The following is a 15,978-nucleotide window of genomic DNA, read 5'->3' as shown; positions in this document are numbered from 1 at the left end:
TTGTTTGTTTATGGCTAGCTGCGTTGGGTGTTTGTTGCTGCGCACGCGCTTTTTCTCTAGTTGTGGTGAGCAGGGACTACTCTTCCTTGCAGTGAGAGGGCTTCTCATTGCTGTGGCTTCTCTTGTTGCGGAGCATGGCCTCTAGGCGCACGGGCTTCCGTAGTTGTGGCTCGAGGGCTCTAGAGTGCAGGCTCAGTAGTTGTGGCACACGGGCTTAGTTGCTCTGCGGCATGTGTGATCTTCCCGGACCAGGGCTCGAACCTGTGTCCCCTGCATTGGCAGGCGGATTCTCAAACCACTGCACCACGAGGGAAGCCCTAACAATTCCTTAATATCATCTGATACCCCCATATTCTAGTTTTCTCCTTTTTTTTCTTTTCCCAAAAATGTTTCTACGTTTGGTTCTACTCAGAATCTACATAAAGCTGTCCACAGTTTTCATCTGCTTGATTTATCTTTTTATGTTTCTTTTAATAATTGTCCCAACCTGTTAAAAAAAATTTTTTTCAAGAAACCAGATCATTTTTCTTGTGGAATTTCCCACCTTCTGGATTTGACAGAGTCATTCCTTGTGTGTTTAATGTTCCTTTATCCTTTGTATTTCCTGCAAACTGGTGGGTAGATTAGACCATGCTATCCATTAAAAATATAATGCAAGCCACAGGTGTAATTTAAGTTTTTCAGTAGCCACAAAAAAGGAACAGATGGAGTTAAATTTTAATGTTTTATTTAACCTAGTATATCCAAAATATCATTTCAATTTGTAGTCAGTAGAGAATTAAGATATTTTATATTTTCTCCCTTTTATTTTTTTGGGTATGGGGAGAACTAGGTCTCTGAAATCTGCTGTTTGGTACTTTGCACTTAACAGCACTTTTAAAAAAAATTTATTTTTGGCTGCATTGGGTCTTCGTTGCTGCGTGCAGACTTTCTCTAGTTTCTCTACTCTTAATTGCAGTACGCAGGCTTCTCATTGCAGTGGCTTCTCTTGTTGCAAAGCACGGCCTCTAGGTGCGTGGGCTTCAGTAGTTGTGGCTCACAGGCTCTAGAGTGCAGGCTCAGTAGTTGTGGCGCACGGGCTTAGTTGCTCCATGGCATGTGGGATCTTCCTGGACCACGGCTCGAACCCGTGTCCCCTGCATTGGCAGGCGTGTTCTTAACCACTGCGTCATACGTTTGGAAGAAGATGGGGACCTTTCTTGGTTATAGGGAGTATCTCTTAAAAATGGATTGTGATTGGCATCTGAAACTCTAGCTTCAGTACATATAAATATTGTCTACAAAATTTCCTCTTGCTTTGTTCTCTTGCATTTTTCTAGCAAATGTCTCAAGAAAATATTAATTTTCAAAGGTATTAGATGTGGGCATGTCTACTTTATGTACTCTTCAGCCATTGAAGGAAGCAAAGTATATCTGTAGGCTGTTATGACCTTTAATCATCTTTTGGATCATCCTGTGCTGTTTGTCACATGACTGTGTGTGATGGCTACACACAGAAGAAGTGCCTTGGAAGGTTTCTGAAGAGAATGCTTAAGTGTGTCTCATTTGGCTTTGTAACTAATAAGTTCTTAGCTAACCAACTTCTTTCTTCTCTTTCTTTTTCAGATGAGTTCGATGCTTACATCATTGTGTCTTTCGTGAATGCCACACTTGTGTTGTCCATTGGAGAGACCGTAGAAGAAGTGACTGACTCTGGGTTTCTGGGCACTACCCCGACCTTGTCCTGCTCCTTGTTAGGAGATGATGCCTTAGTGCAGGTGAGGATTCTCAGAGCTACTTAACCTGCTCACCTTACTTTGTCTTTTCTTTGACCTCATTATGGTGTAGATTGCTGGGTTCACATTTAAGGAGCTTTGAACTTCTTTGAAATGGATGCTGCAAAACATGAACTTTTTTGAAGTTAACCTTGCCTGGGACCTCTTAACTCTTTTTTGTCATTGACCCAACTTGTGCCTCAAATACAGTGCCTCTAGATCTGACAGATCTGATAGGTGTGAGGGTCATGCTTGAGTGAGGAGTCAAATTGCTAAAGTTGGGTTTCTTCCTGTTACTGCCTCAAGGTGTATCCTGATGGCATTCGGCACATACGAGCAGACAAGAGAGTCAATGAGTGGAAGACTCCTGGAAAGAAAACAATTGTGAAATGTGCAGTGAACCAACGACAAGTGGTGATCGCCCTGACAGGAGGAGAACTGGTCTATTTTGAAATGGATCCCGTATGTTATTTTACCATTCACTGTGGGACTTAATGTAGGGTTCAGAGGTGAAGATGGGAGTTGCAGTCTGGGTATCTAGATTATATATTCATAAAAAAGGGAAATGAACACTACCAAATGTAGAATAGTTGGCTGGTGGGAAGCAGCAGCATAGCACAGGGAGATCGGCTTGGTGCTTTGCGATGACCTAGGGGGTGGGAAAGGGAGGGTGGGAGGGAGGGGATATGGGGACATGTGTGTGCATATGGCTAATTCTCTTTGTTGTGCACACAAAAAACTAACACAGTATTGTGAAGCAATTATACTCCAATAAAGATCTATTAAAAACATAAAAAATAAAATAAAATTTTAAAAATGAAAGGGAAATGAGAAGGGAAAGTGTCCAAAAGCCCTTTACAAGGGGGTTGGAGGTGGATATGTTTTCATGTCTTTAATTCTAATTGGAGTTATGAAATGCCATCTTAGCAATGAAACACTTTTTCTGCCCTTCACACTCTAGTTTTCCACCAGATACTTGCCATATGTTTAGTTTCTGCAATCTGAATCAATTTCAGAAATTTTATTTTACTTTTATATATGGAAGGATGTTAGGTGTGTTTAATTATGTTCTTAAGAAGTCTCTGGATGTGGCCAACTTGTACAGTCCAACTGTACCTATGATTGAGGGTTTTTGTCTTTAACTGCCATATTTGAATTCTCTTTCACCCAGAGTATTTTCATGAACAAACAGTTTTATGTATTTTCATTTCCTGAGAGCTAGGTTGGCTTAGAAAATTTGTGGTACATTATACTTGTCACGGGTCTCTTGATTCTCTTGTCAGTAATTTTGCTTTCCATTAGCCTGTAGAGTTTAGTCTTGGAACCTCAGGTAGAGATATTCTTGGTCATTGATTATAGTAAGAAGAGTGCGAGGAAGCAAAAAGGAACTTAGCAAGCCCCCTTTGTTTTCCAGGCCCAGGGTTTGGGGGCAAGTTGGAGTGGTTTGTGACCTCTCTCTGTCTTCATTCCTGTAGTCAGGACAGCTGAATGAATACACAGAGCGGAAGGAGATGTCAGCAGATGTGGTGTGCATGAGTCTGGCCAATGTGCCCCCTGGAGAGCAGCGGTCTCGCTTTCTGGCTGTGGGGCTGGTGGACAATACTGTCAGAATCATCTCCCTGGATCCCTCAGTGAGTGTCACTCTCAACTTTAAGGATCTTCCACTTGGAACCTGAGCACCTGACCCATTTTTGATGTCCTTCTCTGAGATCAGCTGGGCTGGACCCTGAAATCTCCACCTGCTGCTTCTCCTGATTATTGTAGTAGCAAACCTCAGGAATCTTCTGCAGTGCCTGCTTCTTTGGCTCATGTCTTGATTCCCTTTTTTAGTTTAAACAGAAACAAAAAAAAATCCAAGACTGTGTTTACAGAAAAGGGTCTTGGATGACTTTAAAGAGGGACCCTTTGCATATTTACTTTTACCATTATCCACTTTTGCAAAAAACAAGGAAAGCACAATCCTCTCCAGAGATTGATCTAAGCTTCAGTCTAAATAGAACTCCTTCTTCAGGTTTTCCCTGTGCATGAGAAAGAGTTGTTCTTCACTTCTAGAATTAGATTTCTCTGGGTAGGTTTTTTCCAAAATTGGTCACTTCCCATGTTTTATTCTTTTCTCTTTCCCCCTTAGGACTGTTTGCAACCTTTGAGCATGCAGGCTCTCCCAGCCCAGCCTGAGTCCTTGTGTATTGTGGAAATGGGTGGGACTGAGAAGCAGGATGAGCTGGGTGAGAGGGGCTCTATTGGCTTCTTATACCTGAATATTGGGCTACAGGTAAGAGATCTAGAGGCTCACATTGTTGGTGTCAGGGCTTCTTTTACTTTCATGACTCCTTTGTTCAATACTGTGCGTATGGTTTCAGTTACCCACCTTATGAGAAGTGAGCAATGCTGCTCTGTGTTCCACTTATTTCAGCTCTAATTAGAACAAATCAGGCCTAGGAAAAAGTATTCTTATGAAGAGTTTTTGTTAAAAATGCTTAGCAATCACCGTTCTGTGGCAGAACTAGATGGAGTCCTTAAGAGTTGCCTATAGTTCTCACAGTATGCAGCTTTTGAAACTAATACGGTTGTCCTTTGGTATCCTTAGGGGATTGGTTCCAGGATCTCCCTTGGATACCAAAGTCTGAGGATGCTCGGGTCTATTATATAAAATGGCATAGTAATTGCATATTCTCATATACTTTAAATCATCTCTAGATTACTTAATTACCTAATACAAGGTAAATGCTATATAAATAGTTGCTGCAAATTCAAGTTTCGGTTTTTGGAATTTTCTGGAATTTTTTTTTTTTTCCTCTCAAATATTTTTGATCTATGGTTGGTTGAATCCGTGAATTCAGAACCCCTGGATACGGAGGGTCTCACAATTCATAATGGGCTCCATTAGCAATAGAGGGCCCCTAGATGTTCCCTGTTGTCAAAGCACCTCAGCTCTTCATGGTCTGAAAGGCAGGAACCTAAGGATCAGAGATTGTCAGGGGTTTTGACCATGTATTGATACTTTTCGTTTTCATCTAGGCCAGGTACTTTTTGCTTTTTTTTTTTTTTTTTTTTTTTTTGGTTTTAATACTTTTTCCTTTTTAATTTTACTTCCTAATTTAGAATTTCTCAAACACGCCCAGGAGTTAGACTAATGTAATGCACCTCCATGTACCTATTACCAGTTATTAGCACTTTGTCTTTTCCTCTTCTTTTCCTGGAGTATTTTAATGCAGATCCAATGTGGTATATAGTTTCATCTTTAAGTACTTGAGAATGGAGCTGTATTTGAGGGGTGTGTGTGTGTGTGTGTTGAGGCTTTAATATGATCATGCTCAACAAAATTTAACAATTCCTTTGTTTGTTTGTTTATGGCTAGCTGCGTTGGGTGTTTGTTGCTGCGCACGCGCTTTTTCTCTAGTTGTGGTGAGCAGGGACTACTCTTCCTTGCAGTGAGAGGGCTTCTCATTGCTGTGGCTTCTCTTGTTGCGGAGCATGGCCTCTAGGCGCACGGGCTTCCGTAGTTGTGGCTCGAGGGCTCTAGAGTGCAGGCTCAGTAGTTGTGGCACACGGGCTTAGTTGCTCTGCGGCATGTGTGATCTTCCCGGACCAGGGCTCGAACCTGTGTCCCCTGCATTGGCAGGCGGATTCTCAAACCACTGCACCACGAGGGAAGCCCTAACAATTCCTTAATATCATCTGATACCCCCATATTCTAGTTTTCTCCTTTTTTTTCTTTTCCCAAAAATGTTTCTACGTTTGGTTCTACTCAGAATCTACATAAAGCTGTCCACAGTTTTCATCTGCTTGATTTATCTTTTTATGTTTCTTTTAATAATTGTCCCAACCTGTTAAAAAAAATTTTTTTCAAGAAACCAGATCATTTTTCTTGTGGAATTTCCCACCTTCTGGATTTGACAGAGTCATTCCTTGTGTGTTTAATGTTCCTTTATCCTTTGTATTTCCTGCAAACTGGTGGGTAGATTAGACCATGCTATCCATTAAAAATATAATGCAAGCCACAGGTGTAATTTAAGTTTTTCAGTAGCCACAAAAAAGGAACAGATGGAGTTAAATTTTAATGTTTTATTTAACCTAGTATATCCAAAATATCATTTCAATTTGTAGTCAGTAGAGAATTAAGATATTTTATATTTTCTCCCTTTTATTTTTTTGGGTATGGGGAGAACTAGGTCTCTGAAATCTGCTGTTTGGTACTTTGCACTTAACAGCACTTTTAAAAAAAATTTATTTTTGGCTGCATTGGGTCTTCGTTGCTGCGTGCAGACTTTCTCTAGTTTCTCTACTCTTAATTGCAGTACGCAGGCTTCTCATTGCAGTGGCTTCTCTTGTTGCAAAGCACGGCCTCTAGGTGCGTGGGCTTCAGTAGTTGTGGCTCACAGGCTCTAGAGTGCAGGCTCAGTAGTTGTGGCGCACGGGCTTAGTTGCTCCATGGCATGTGGGATCTTCCTGGACCACGGCTCGAACCCGTGTCCCCTGCATTGGCAGGCGTGTTCTTAACCACTGCGCCACCAGGGAAGTCCTAACAGCACACTTCTAATTCTGACTAACCACATGTGGCTTGATGGCTATAGTATTAGATAGCACAGACCAAGAGGTTGATTAGATTCAGATGCAGGGGTTTTTTGTGTGTTTTTTTGTTTTTGGTGAGGGACAAGAATATTTTTATAGGTGCCATTTGTTTTCCTATTATATCAGGTGGCATATGAAGTCTGGTTGTCCCACTTTAATTTAGTGATGTTAGAATGTTAGTATCTATTTTGAATGATCTGTTTTAAAGCTCCCTGTCCATCTTTTACTTAATAACAGCCAGTGATACACATTGCTTAGATTCATTAGGGGTTGGGAAGTGATGGTTTTCATTCTTCATTTCATTCTTTAATTAGCTGGAACTTTTTTCTAGAGACAAAATTTGCTTTATATCTTTGCTTACCCTGAAGTACAGTTCATATAGGGAAAGGATAAATATTTCATTTTTTCCTCTTTGCTCACTTATTTTCAGAGTAAGGAGTTGGTGCCGTAGCATACTCCAATGAAGACTGATGAAGTGTTTTTTTTTTTTTTTTTAAATAATGTTATGAACCTGCAGATTTTATAATATTTGTGCATCAAACTATTGTAGTCTTTGTTTTGGATGCTAAATTGCCACATTTTAGATGAGTGGGAGTTCCCCTTTCAAGTTGGCTCCTTTGTCCTTTTAACATTACCCCAGTATCTTTGGGGGCTTCCTTCTGGCACAACAAAGTGCCCCACACACATTTGGAACATTCTTGCTTCAGATCTGAAGAAGCCATTTCTCTTAGGATTCGTATTCTTTTTAAGGGAAATGGTATTTAGAGACCACAATAGGCGTGGATATTAAACTGTGCATATATCTTAAAACTTAAAATTATGAAGAAGAGTTTAACGTACTTGGTAAAAATATTTTTAAGGATATACAGTGAAAAGTAACTGTGTTTTTCACTTAGTAAATACTCAATAGCTGTTTGAGTGAGTGAGTGATTTAGGAGAGAGTGAATGAATGGCTGGCTGATTACTATATATATAAACCACCTATTTATTTCCTTCCATCTGCTCTGAAATTAAATAAAGTAGCTATAGAAGCTTCCATTATATATAGGCTTTAACCACTCCTCTCCTTTTTATTAGAATGGTGTGTTGCTGAGAACTGTCCTGGACCCTGTCACGGGGGATCTGTCTGACACGCGCACTAGGTACCTGGGGTCCCGTCCTGTGAAACTCTTCCGTGTCCGGATGCAAGGCCAGGAGGCAGTAAGTAATGAAAGGGGCCAGATAGTGTTTTTGGATGTTAGTGGCATCAGCTGTGAAAAATCCCCTTGGTATAAATTTTGCTGTCATTAATTCACCAGTGTTGTAGTTAGTTGACATTAGCTTTATCTTGATTAGTTTCCTTCATGTGGGAAGTCTTGGGTCCCTTAATCTAGAGCTTCTTAACTGGATTTCCATGGCACTGTGCCATGATTTGCTTATAGGTGAGTTAGAATATTGATCCCTTCAATCCTGAGGCTGAGCAAATGGAGTACACTGACAGTTAGCTGGAAACCTCCCATGTAGGATACCACTACCCAGGAGCAACCTGGTATCGGTGTCATGGCTTACTGTGTAATGTGAAAGACGCTGGGAAACATTGTGTCCTTTGTAGCTAAGAATATCAGTGTTGCTGGGTACTCTGCTAGTTCTTTACTTGTTACTGCATTTAATACTTGCAACTATCCAGCCTTGTGATAGCATTCCCAATTTACACATGTGGAAACTGGGACTCAGAGATCGAGTGATTAGTAGGTCATCTGGCTAATAGCCAATGCTTTTAGCAAATAGTAAGCCATACTGCCTCTTTTCTAGGCCTGTTTTTCTTAAGGTAGCCCTTTAGGTTTCTAAAATTCCTTGGGATATTCTGCGCACTGAAATTTGGGGATAGGATAATTTGGTTAGCATACCATGTTTGGGCTTTTCCCAAGCTTATTGGAGATGTTTTTCTTTCCTCAGGTGTTGGCCATGTCAAGCCGCTCATGGTTGAGCTATTCTTACCAATCTCGTTTCCATCTCACGCCCCTGTCTTACGAGACCCTGGAATTTGCATCTGGCTTCGCCTCTGAACAGTGCCCTGAGGGCATTGTGGCCATCTCCACCAATACCCTGAGGTGAGAGAGTCTCACAGTTGAAGCCCCGCAAGAGGCTGCAGAGAGCTGACTCTTTGCCATGGCACTAATGTGTTGTAATTGAAACCTTTGTTTGGCTCAGGATTTAAGTACCTGGTAGCCAAGTCTTGATGTTTGGGAGTTTTACCTTCTGTTTAGACCTTCAGGGCCAAGTTTTTATACTCAGCAGTGTAGTTCAGTCTCTGAGATTTAAGATTCTTGTTTTCAAGGGCCATGCCATTGGATTGGTTTTAGAGCAGGCGTTGTTGGCTCACTGATAATCTTTTCTCACTCTGTCTTGCATTTGCAGTGTTATATCTTAAATATTAACCAATATAAATTATTTAGGCCTTTTGCAGGTTGACAGATTATTTACACTGATCGCATTGGAGTGAACACTGTATTGCAAGATGGAAAATAACCTATTCAGTTTGACTGTCTCGAGTTTTGGCGGTTGGTTGTGTTTGTTTTCTTTTTTAACCCTTTAATGCCACCAGTGTCATACATGTCCTGGTTATAACTGTTGGCTGTTCACAATGGAACTCTGACCTCTTGATATATGAGTCACTTGCTACTTAATCAAGTGAACTGCCAGATTTGTTTGCAAAAACTTTTGGAAGTTTTCAGTCATTGTCACTCTCTTTCTAAGCGTCAGCACCTTTGTATACCTTATGCTCCAGCAGAATTACTCTCCCTGCATACCTCCATATATTCCTTCCTGGATTTTTGTCTCTGCAACTGTCCTTGGAATGCTTCCCACACACATCTCTGCCTTTCAAGGCCTAGCCTCATCCATGTATCCTCTAATTGTTTTATCAACGTGTGCTCTCTATCGCCTTGATTCCTTATTAATTTTGACAATTCCACAGGTTTTCAAACTTTTTTTTAGCAGCAGAACATTTTTCCCCCAGAACAATATCAGGGAAGGCTGCTGTGTGAAACATAGAAGAAGAATTCTTGGGAACATAGTTTACACACCACTGTCCATAGTACTTACTGTCAGAACCATTCACTTTCACTTTGGGTTATTATGAATAACGCTGCTGTGAACACTGATGTACAAGTTTTTATGTGGGTGTATATTTTCATTTTCCTTGGGTATGTACCTGCAAGAGTGGAATTGCTGGTAGCTGTTTAACTTTTTGAGGAGCTGCCACGCTGCTTTCCAAAGTGGCTAGACCATTTTACATTTTCACCAATGAGGTTTGAGGATTCCAATTTCTGCACATCTTTACCAACACTCGTTATCATCTCACTTTTTGATTCTAGCCATCCTGGAGGGTGTGAAGTGATATCTCATTGTGGTTTAGATGTGCATTTCTTTGATGGTTAATGATGTTGAGCATCTTTTCATGTGCTTATATTGGCTCTGTTTTTCTTTGGAGTAATGTCTATTCAGATCCTTTGCCCATTTTTTAATTGGGTTATTGTCTTTTTGTCATTGAATTGTAAGAGTTCTTTGTATGTTTTAGATACAACTGCCTTATCAGATAACATGATTTGCAGATATTTTCTCCTGTGGATTGTCTTTTCACTTTCTTTTCTTTCTTTTTTTTGGGGGGGTGTATTTATTTATTTATTTATGGCTGCGTTGGGTCTTCGTTGCTGCTCTCGGGCTTTCTCTAGTTGTGGCGAGTGGGGGCTACTCCTCGTTGTGGTGCGCGGGCTTCTCATTGCAGTGGCTTCTCTTTGTTGCGGAGCACAGACTCCAGGTGTGTGTGCTTCAGTAGTTGTGGCACATGGGCTCAGTAGTTGGGGCTCACGGGTTCTTGAGCGCAGGCTTAGTAGTTGTGGCGCACGGGCTTAGTTGCTCTGCAGCATGTGGGATCTTCCCGGACCAGGGCTCGAACCCATGTCCCCTGCATTGGTAGGCGGACTCTTAACCACTGCGCCACCAGGGAAGTCCTGTCTTTTCACTTTCTTGGTGGTATCCTTTGGCACACAAAAGGCTAATTATTTTTTAAAGAATTATATTTTAAAAACTGCATCTGGGAACTGCCTGAAGTCATCTTGGGTATCAGCAGTGGTATTTGCCCCACTTTGACAAACGCTGGCTAGCCTCATGTTTTCCAAGGAAGAATACAAATGGGAGCATCTGTGTCCCTTCCCATGTTATGTTTCTCCCTTAGGACAGGTGCTCCCTCTGTCTGGAGTCTGCCTTTTGGTGTGGTAGAGTGCCTTTATGAAAGCAGGCCAGTGTGTGGGTTGGACTAGAAGAATCAAACCTCAGGGGTTGTGGTTTTTGTTTATGCTGTACTTTTTTTTTCCTTGCAGAATGACAGTTTTTGATGTTTAGCAGTTGATTTTTTTTTTTAGTCACATGTTGGTAAAGTATTTGATTTAATGTCTGCAAGTAAAGGGACCCTGCTAATTATCCCCTCAGAATATTTGGATATTTATGGGAGTGGAATGTTGTTAATCATAGTCTATTAGAAGATGTTCTGGTTTTTATATTGTACTCTTTTTTAATGATTTTTAAAAAAATATATAAATTTATTTATTTATGGCTGCGTTGGGTCTTTGTTGCTGTGCACAGGCTTTCTCTAGTTGTGGCGAATGGTGGCTACTCTTCGCTGCAGTGCGTGGGCTTCTCATTGCGGTGGCTTCTCTTGCTGTGGAGCACAGGCTCTAGGCACACGGGCTACAGTAGTTGTGGCACACAGGCTCAGTAGTTGTGGCACACAGGCTTAGTTGCTCCGCGACATGTTGGGATCTTCCCAGACCATGGCTCGAACCCATGTCCCCTGCATTGGCAGGCGGATTCTTAACCACTGTGCCACCAGGGAAGTCCCTTAATGATTCTTAATTAGCTATTTTTTTCTTTCAGCACTTTGAAATGGTTTTTCCTATCTTCCATTGTTTTTTTTGTTTTTTTTTGTGTGTGTGTGTGTGGTACGCGGGCCTCTCACTGCTATGGCCTCTCCTGTTGCGGAGCACAGGCTCCGGACGTGCAGGCTCAGCGGCCATGGCTCACGGGCCTAGCTGCTCCGCGGCATGTGGGATCTTCCCGGACCGGGGCACGAACCCGTGTCCCCTGCATCGGCAGGCGGACTCTCAACCACTGCGCCACCAGGGAAGCCCTCTTCCATTGGTTTTTAGGTCTGCTGTCAGATTGTATATGATCTGTAGAGAATATTTAAATTAAAAATAAAACTCCATTGTTAGAGACCAAATGTCTCTATTTTTAAGAGCATCTGGGTTCTGCTCATTTTGCTCATAATTTGACTTAATGCACATCTCTGTCCCCTTTGACAAAGGTTGTAGAACTCATACTTGCCATCTCTTTGTGCATCGTTGTGGATTTCCTAAAGCTTAGGTGATTTTCGTTCAGGATGGCATCCACTTTATTTTATGAAACACTGTCACACAAGTACCACATATGTTCAGATAATTGCATTGCTTTACAACAAATTTGGAATTGGTACTCTTTTTATAAATTAATTAATTTTATTAATTAATTTATTTTTTTTGGCTGTATTGGGTCTTTGTTGCTGTGCACGGGCTTTCTCTAGTTGCTGTGAGCAGGGGCTTCTCTTCGTTGCGGTGTGCAGGCCTCTCACTGTCGTGGCCTCTCCCGTTGCGGAGCACAGGCTCCAGACGCGCAGGCTCAGCGGCCATGGCTCACGGGCCCAGCCGCTCCGCGGCACGTGGGATCTTCCCGGGCCGAGGCACGAAACCGCGCCCCCTGCATCGGCAGGCGGACTCTCAACCACTGCGCCCCAGGGAAGCCCCATACTCCTTATATCAGGGTTTGTCACTAATAATCAAGAGGAAATTTTAACTTTTCACTATCACATTATCATTGGAGGGAAAAAAAATCTTTTGAGGGTTCTAATGTAGGTTTCACTGGTGGAAACTGGAATCACCATGAACAGTGATGGGCTGTTGCTAAAGTAAAGGCCCTCCCCTGATCTCCTTGTCTCTTGTGTGTAATCTTCTAGATAAGGCTATTGTTTCTTGTTGTCTAATGCCAACATTAGAGCTTTAGGGATTGATGTGTTTGCTGTGACTGCTTATTGACCATTTCAACACCAGTTTCTTGGTCCTGAGTGGGTGACCTATTAACTCCTTGCCTTTTGCCATAGGATTTTGGCATTGGAGAAGCTGGGTGCTGTCTTCAATCAAGTAGCCTTTCCACTGCAGTACACACCCAGGAAATTTGTCATCCACCCTGAAAGTAACAACCTTATCATCATTGAGACTGACCACAATGCCTACACTGAGGCCACAAAAGCTCAGAGGAAGCAGCAGATGGCAGAGGTAATGCATTTCACCTTCAGGGTTCAATAAAAAGGCATTCCTGTGAAATTGTGTTGAAAAGTTTAAACCTCTGTGTAATTGATGGCTGTAGTCTTTGTTATATTTGAAGATCCAGGCTCTTTTTAGGTCCTTCAAGCAGAGCCCTTTGCCACAGTCCTTGGTTTAGAGGCTTTCTTGTGACTTAGGACTAAAACGCTGAGCTGGGTTTATTCAGTATTCAGCTGCTTCTCTGGAACGGTTCTTCAGTCCTGGAAGTTCCAAAACAGTTTGTTTCCTGAATTTGGGCCCAGAGGAGAATGCTTTTGTATTCCCCACAACACCAGCTCCTTCCAGAAATCATTTCCGAGCAAAAAACAAATGGTCCCAATTATGTAAAACTGTATCTGGCCTAGAGAAGAGGAAACAAGTAGTCTTAGCAAGAGAAATCAGATGGGTTAGATAGAAAAAAGGTGTTTTCATCTTCATGTTTCTCAGACCACCAGTCAAGTATTTGCCACAGCTGATGTTAGTTCTTTAGTTTCCCCTTAGTGATCTTTCCTCTTCCCCTTGTCTGTATACCTCTCCCTTTGATCCTGATTTTGGTGGACAGACTTGGCTACTTTGTGTATTATGAACACTCCCTGGAAGTGTTCTTGCTATTTGTCCACTTATCACCCAGCACCCACCTCTGAACACACCAACTCTTCCTTGGTTCTTTGGATTTAGGAAATGGTAGAGGCAGCAGGGGAGGATGAGCGAGAGCTGGCTGCGGAGATGGCAGCAGCATTCCTCAATGAAAACCTCCCTGAGTCCATTTTTGGAGCTCCTAAGGCTGGCAATGGACAGTGGGCCTCTGTGATCCGAGTGATGAATCCTATTCAGGGGAACACACTGGACCTTGTCCAGCTGGAACAGAATGAAGCTGCTTTTAGGTAAGGAGCCCAGGACATACAGAGTTTTGAAGACTGGAATGGGAATTCTCTGGGCTGTGACTAATACCTGACTCCTGATTCTTTCTCTGTAAATGCAGTGTGGCTGTGTGCAGGTTCTCCAACACCGGCGATGATTGGTATGTGCTGGTGGGTGTGGCCAAAGACCTGATACTGAACCCCCGATCTGTAGCAGGGGGCTTTGTCTATACCTACAAGCTCGTGAACAGTGGGGAAAAACTGGAGTTTTTGCACAAGGTAGGAACCAGCCAGTGGTTTTCCTGGTTCTTAGGTCCTACTAAACTTTCCCACTTTTGTGTAAGTTGTGGATCAGGTCTTTCTGATCCATCTTTTGGTGGCACGTGGAAAATGCTCCAGTGAAACTCAGCTGCTTGCTGGTCTCACAGGAGGCCTGTGTGCTAACCACCCTCCATGGGGAATAGATGCATACTGAAGTAGCCCCTTGTTTTCTAGTCTTACTAAGTAGGCAGCAATTTGTGACCAAAATTCAGCAGTTCTAACGAATTAATATTCTCGGGGCAGGGGTGACAGTGTGGATTTCTGTTTAATGGTTACACAGTTTTCCTTTGGAAAGATAATAAAGTTCTGGGGATGGATAGTGGTGATGGTTGTGCAACACTGTGAATATGCTTAATGTTACTGAACTATTTACTTGAAAATGATTTAAATATTAAGTCATGTATATTTTACCATAATTTTTAAAATAGAAGAAATTCCTATTCTCTCTTCCACTGTGACAGCACATGAATGTGATTTCTCCAGGCGTCCCACAAGGGGAGTGTTCTCTAGGAAATAGTTACTTCACAGAGGCTTCTTTGTGCTAAACTCATTGTGTCTCCCTTACAACTAACATGTCCCTTAAACTAGCACTTCTTTCCCCTCCCTCCATGTCCCACAGTCACTTCTGATATTGAGGCTTCACTTTTAGTTAATGGTGCCAGTTGAATTCACATGGGTTCTGAAGTGTTCATCAGGAATCAGGACTTCTTTTCACTTGTGGCATTGATCCACTTGTGGAAGTGGAGTGTTTACCCAAACACCCTGTTTTATAGAGACTGTTGTGTGTGTGGTTTATTTTCTCTGAGCAAAAGGTGATCACTTGCTGTCTGTCTTCCTGACAGGTGCCTGTAGAAGGCATTTTGGGTTGAGGGGGTATGGCTGTATGTTTTAATAGCTGCATCACCTGTTTTTCATCTCACAGACTCCAGTGGAAGAGGTCCCTGCTGCCATTGCCCCATTCCAGGGGAGGGTGTTGATTGGTGTGGGGAAGCTTCTGCGAGTCTATGACCTGGGAAAGAAGAAGTTACTCCGGAAGTGTGAGAACAAGGTAAACATGCTGGTAGAGGGCCCAAATGTAGCTAGTGAGGAAGGAGGAGACCCTGGTGGGGTGGTGGACAGCAACTGTTAGAATCATATGTCTTTATCAGGACCTTCCTTGTCTTCCAGTGCCAGGTTAAGTATTAGGCCCTTGAGAGTTGAGAAGGGGAAGAGTAGGTGGGTTTCTTTACTTCTTTACACTAAGAGCCAGATTTCTCTCCTTGATTCTGTAAGGAATTTAACTGTGACAGGCATATATTTCCAGTATATTAAAACCAGTTAGCTCTTTTTCCCACCTTCTAGGAATTTATTGCTGACTCCTCTTCTTTGGCGTGTGCCATTCTTCAGACCATATATATGCTGCGGTCATGGTAACCTGGACTTTCTGTTGATTCTGCACCCCAAGGTTACACCCATTGCTGTCCTTGTTTTTCCCAGCATATCGCCAATTACATCTCTGGGATCCAGACAATTGGACATAGGGTAATTGTATCTGATGTCCAGGAAAGTTTCATCTGGGTTCGCTACAAGCGTAATGAGAACCAGCTTATCATCTTTGCTGATGATACCTACCCCCGATGGGTCACAACAGCTAGCCTCCTGGACTACGATACTGTGGCTGGGGCAGACAAGTTTGGCAACATTTGTGTCGTAAGTTGAAGTTTACTTGGGTTACAGTGATGTATCGGAAAGCTGACCCAGTTTGTTTGTGGTAAAGCCAGGGACCCAAGACTGATCTCTGACATGGAAAGTAAAAATGGGTGTAAAATTCTTTAAGATTCCCCTACCCACACCCCATTCACCTCCCTCCTCCCCATGCAACATGATTTAATAATGATAGATTTAGTTTGAGCTAAGGACTAATATTTATTTTACTTTTTGCCAAAATTTTGGCTTATCTTTTAAAGCCCAGTCTGGCTTTTCTTGTTTATGTTCTGTGGTCTCCATTTTTGCTCTTTAGTTTTTTGTTTTTTGGGGTTTTTTGCTTTTGAGTTTGTCACTCCTCGGACATCAGAACAGGTGCAGGAGACTTGGGCTCAGGCCTCTGCCAAATTCGGG

At 42.3% G+C, this 15,978-nt stretch overlaps 1 protein-coding gene across 1 annotated transcript in view; it reads left to right on the top strand.

Annotated features, from left to right (window-relative positions):
• SF3B3 (splicing factor 3b subunit 3) overlaps window positions 1–15,978 on the top strand; it is a 53,203-nt gene that overhangs the window by 34,465 nt on the left and 2,760 nt on the right. The window contains exons 16-22 of the mRNA XM_007102553.3: window positions 7,404–7,526; window positions 8,262–8,416; window positions 12,499–12,673; window positions 13,379–13,584; window positions 13,683–13,839; window positions 14,804–14,929; window positions 15,358–15,570. Coding sequence (XP_007102615.1) covers window positions 7,404–7,526; window positions 8,262–8,416; window positions 12,499–12,673; window positions 13,379–13,584; window positions 13,683–13,839; window positions 14,804–14,929; window positions 15,358–15,570 — 1,155 coding nt within the window. The remainder of the gene's footprint in view (window positions 1–7,403; window positions 7,527–8,261; window positions 8,417–12,498; window positions 12,674–13,378; window positions 13,585–13,682; window positions 13,840–14,803; window positions 14,930–15,357; window positions 15,571–15,978) is intronic.

The sequence above is a fragment of the Physeter macrocephalus genome, chromosome 17 (assembly GCF_002837175.3).
Source record: "Physeter macrocephalus isolate SW-GA chromosome 17, ASM283717v5, whole genome shotgun sequence".
Taxonomy (NCBI): domain Eukaryota; kingdom Metazoa; phylum Chordata; class Mammalia; order Artiodactyla; family Physeteridae; genus Physeter; species Physeter macrocephalus.
Note: the sequence above shows the minus strand (reverse complement) of the source record. Positions and strands in the feature narration are given on the sequence as shown.